The sequence below is a fragment of the Lactuca saligna genome, chromosome 3 (genome assembly GCF_052625555.1).
Source record: "Lactuca saligna cultivar CGN05327 chromosome 3, ASM5262555v1, whole genome shotgun sequence".
Lineage (NCBI taxonomy): Eukaryota > Viridiplantae > Streptophyta > Magnoliopsida > Asterales > Asteraceae > Lactuca > Lactuca saligna.
This window is the reverse complement of record NC_136419.1, coordinates 120,504,695-120,509,334: the sequence shown is the minus strand read 5'-3', so window position 1 is coordinate 120,509,334 and position 4,640 is coordinate 120,504,695. Positions and strand designations below refer to the sequence as shown.

The following is a 4,640-nucleotide window of genomic DNA, read 5'->3' as shown; positions in this document are numbered from 1 at the left end:
ACATAATTTATTTTGCAAAAAATATATGTATTAAAGACTAAATATATACAAAAATATTAAGGATTAAATATGTATAAAATGAGAAATATATTACCTTATTAAATCATTTTTACCAGATAATCTAGAGTAGCCCGTTATAAGGACTGAATGTGTATAATTTAACAAGTTGTAAGGGTAAATATTAACCAAAATAACTTAGTAACCAAATGCATACAAATCAAAAAATATATTAACCTTTTAATTAATTATTCTTATATAATTTACCCACTCCTTTCTCTTATTAAATGTCCACATAAAATTCTATAAGAAGAGATTGTAGAAAATATGGATAATTTACCCACTCCTTTCTCTTATTAAATGTCCACATAAAATTCTATAAGAAGAGATTGTAGAAAATATGGATGGCGAAAAGAGTTGAATTTCGTTGACCCAAATAACCTTAAATATCATCTCGTCCAAAAAGATTCGTAGAAAAACAATCGTGGGACTTGGGAGTTAAATATTTGCGGGAGAAAATAAACGCTAATTCAATGGTTTCTTTTGGATTGAAATGTCAAATATTCAAGTGGATTGCCTACATTTTCTCACCATATTCACGCACATCTATCAGTTTTTCCTTAATGCTCGGTATTTTATGTATCGTTGAGATGCCCTACCATAAATTGAAGACATTTCTTCATCTCATTATGCCCCTTCATCATCAAGTATTTTCTAAATCCACATAGCCCTAGGGTTTGCTAGCCTGGTTTAATAAAAGTCTGATCTTGACATCAAGATCCGACTCCAACCCGACTAGCTAATCCAACTATTTATTTATCAGCTCTTTTAAATATTACTACTTACTCGTTAATTAATTAAAGATGAAGGTGGTTAAATTTAATTTGCTTTTGTTCGTAGCTTTTGTTTCTTGGATATTTGTCATGGCGGCTGAATCGACACATTCAAAGTAAGCACATGCATATTTATATATTTAACTCTGTGTGTGTGTGTTTTTTTTTTTTTTTAAAAAGTGGTTTATGATTTTCAGTCCGATTACGAAGGGCAATAGGCGAGGGCTGAGGAAAAAACACAATGGGCCATGCGAGGCTCATAACTCCATTGACAAGTGTTGGCGATGTGATCCCAATTGGGCACATAACCGGGAAAAGCTCGCCGACTGTGTTCAAGGGTTCGGTCACAACGCCACCGGCGGAAAAGGTGGCGAAGTTTACGTAGTCAATGACTCATCGGACACCGACTTGGTTAACCCTAAGGTAGGCACTCTCCGTCACGCCGTCCTCCAGCCTCAACCGCTCTGGATAATCTTCAGAAGCACCATGACCATCAGGCTTTGCCAAGAGCTCATTTTCTCCAGCAACAAGACCATCGACGGCCGTGGTTCTCACGTCCACATCGCCGGAGGTGCCGGGTTCATGTTACAATTCGTGAAAAACATCATCATTTTCGACATCCATATGTATGATATTACACCAGGTGAAGGTGGTATCATCAGATCAAACTCTACTCATTTTGGACGTAGAGGAGCAAGCGACGGCGACGCCATTACCATATTTGGATCTTCCGACATATGGGTCGATCATTGCTCCTTCGCCGGAACATTCGATGGTCTTATTGACGTGGTTGCTCGTTCCACCGATATCACCATCTCAAATTGTCATTTTGTGAGACACGATAAAGCTTTGCTATTTGGTGCAAGCGATACTCACCCAGATGAGAATATGAGAGTGACAATCGCTTTCAACCACTTCGGAAAAGGACTTACGCAGAGATTACCTGCGGTGAGGTGGGGATTTGTTCAGGTCGTCAACAACGACTACACACATTGGAAGAGCTACGCGATCGGAGGTGCAAAAGGGGCGACGATAATCAGCCAGGGCAACCGGTATGTGGCGGAAGACGGTGCAGCTAAGGAGGTGACGTATAGAAAGAAAGCTCCGAAGTCAGAATGGGAAAAGTGGACATGGAGATCGGAGGGGGATCTGATGGTTAATGGAGCATTCTTCGTGAATTCAGGAAACCCTAATTGGGCTGCTCAATACAAGGGATACCCATTAATGAAACCGGAGCCAGCTGAGAGAGTCCCCGAACTCACTAAATTTGCAGGTGCTGCCATTGGATGCAAAGTAGGATTACCATGCTAATTAAGCTTCCGGCAGCTGCCATGACAGCCAGAAGAGTTTAGAGTGTATATATGAATGTTTGTTTCCATTTGGTATATATTAGGATCTAATTAAAAACAGGATTCAAATCATATAAGTTTTGTACCTTTTTGTGAATAAATTTATTCATTCGTTTTGCTACAAAATGTCATAAATGGTCTCTGAGGTTTTCAAAATTCATCAGTTTGAGGATAACGTTGGAAGATGCTACATCGGTGGTGCTCACGGTTCCATGTTGTTACATGGTTGGTGGTTACCTCGTGAAATTTAACTTGTCAACTTTAATATTTTTGAAATGACAATTTTATCTTTGGACCAAACTGTAAAATAAACTATACCATAGGGACCATTTATGTAATTAGAAGAAAAATACATAATCAAATTATACTACAAGGACCATTTATGGGTTTATGTTTGAAAATTTGACTTATGAGAGCATCACAATACATAGTTTAATAGAAAAGTTGAATGAGGTGGCATGCTTAATTGGCATTCAATTGATTAAACTCTAGCATTATGGGATGTCATGTTGGCATTCAATAGATATGGAGTTATCATTGAACTCTACAATGGAAAAAAGGAAACATTTTAACTATTAAATATATATTCCATTGAATTCAATAGAGTTCAATTCATTGTAGAAAAATTAATATAAAATTCTATATTAAGTAAAATAATAATATATCAATTAATTTTAATTCATTGTGGATACTCTGACTTCAATAGTGATTCAAGCTCTATTTATAATCATTTAACTTAACTTTTGATAGATTAAACCTTATTGGAAATATCATATGCATGATGTACCAAGTCAAACTGAAGTTTCATCGTTGATGATCAAGGTTTATGAAAGGTTGACAAGATGTAGAGTTTATATGATTTTCAAAAGAACCAAACTGAGCTTAATGTTCTAAGTTATTGGATAATCATTTTTATTACATAATATTCATGTGTAATTGAGTTTTCAAATGACTAATGAGTTATTTAGGATACTACTCTGTGATCAAGATTGCAGAAATTGTGGATTAATCGTTTGGCAATCTTCAACTGATTAAGATTATGAGTGTTTGACGGAAATCAGAGATTAATCGGGTTTGGCGAGATTAATCGGTCTTGGCGGGATTAATCAGTCAACAAAAGTCAAAAAATCAAAAAAAATCAAAAAATCAATTTTTTTTTACTCCAAAATTTTCAAAATTTTAAATATTATAACAAAATATTCATATTGTTGTATTTTTAAATTTCAAATAACAAAGTGACTTATTTTTTAATTTTGAAGTACTTATTTTTCTTAAAATATATTAATCTTTCATTAATTTTAATATTTTATTAATAATCTATGGTGTCCGATTAATCCCTACCAAAACCGATTAATCCAATGTTTTAAAAACCGATTTTTTAATTGAACCGGTATGGTGACCGGTTCCCGGTTTAACCGGTTCGACCGTTGGGTGAACCGGTTTCTATATTTTTCATGTTTTTTTCTATTTTCCTACACATACCTACATATATAAATTATGAATTTGATGTTTACAAGTTTAAACATTAAAAATATATTAAAAAAAACATATAACCATAAATTTTAGTGTTGTATATTAATCCATATATGTCAAAAAGAAAATAAAGTATAATACCGAAACAAAATATAATTTTAGATTAATGCAAACACATCAAAAAAATTTATAAAATTTATCATATGTTTTTATTTAGCAAAAACTAAATAGATTTGAAAAAAATCACCAAAGTTTATTATGTAAATGGTTTTTTTTTTCATGTGGTTTTATTAGATTTAACCGGCTCAATCGATTTATTTTGACTGGTTCAACCGGGTTTTTCTAAAAACCGGATGGTTCAATCCGGTTCAGAAATCAATGTAAAACCGGTGATAGTTGAACCACTCCCTCTTCCGGTTCCCGGTCCAACCGGTTCAACCGGCCGGTTCAAACCGGTTTTTAAAACATTGGATTAATCCATTAAATCTAGTCAACCGTTTACAATCTTGTCTATGACTATTAAGATATGTAGAGTCAACATAGGTGAATCTATGAGGTCAATAGAAGCTTATAGCTTGAAATGAAGATTTGATGTCTTCATGATTGTTTAGCCAAGTTTGTGAAACATTTAATGTTCAATCCTTTTTTATCCATTGAGTTTATTTTGATTTTCTCTTCCTTTTTTTTTAAGGAAAGCTTTAAAGTTGGGGATATTTTGTTAAGTTATAGTTCATATATATTTTTATTTGTCATAAAATATGATCAAATAACAAGATAAATTATAAAGTAAATAAAGACATGAGAGTAGAGAGAACTTTTATTCCAATACTTATGATGAAATCATCAAGCTTCTAATACATATGGCTCACTATTTATACTATTCAAATAAGATGAAATATGAGTTATAAGATGAATGCATATTATGATGGTGTATTATTACATTCATAAAACACATTGAAATGGTTGTTACTAATACTAAATAATGATG

At 33.3% G+C, this 4,640-nt stretch overlaps 1 protein-coding gene across 1 annotated transcript; it reads left to right on the top strand.

Moving 5' to 3' along the window:
• The first annotated feature begins 667 nt into the window (after nt 1-667).
• LOC145033917 (pectate lyase-like) lies at nt 668-2,273 on the top strand. Its single transcript, XM_078982398.1, has 2 exons — nt 668-946; nt 1,028-2,273. Exons 1-2 carry the CDS (start codon nt 861-863, stop codon nt 2,139-2,141), a joined length of 1,200 nt encoding a protein of 399 aa, XP_078838524.1. The 5' UTR covers nt 668-860; the 3' UTR covers nt 2,142-2,273.
• The last annotated feature ends 2,367 nt before the right edge of the window (nt 2,274-4,640 follow it).

What these genes read in the sequence shown, in the direction of transcription:
- LOC145033917 (XM_078982398.1), top strand. Translation starts at nt 861, where the DNA reads ATGAAGGTGGTTAAATTTAATTTGCTTTTGTTCGTAGCTTTTGTTTCT. An exon ending in GCTGAATCGACACATTCAAA is followed by an intron (nt 947 to 1,027) that starts GTAAGCACATGC and finishes TATGATTTTCAG; the next exon opens with TCCGATTACGAAGGGCAATA.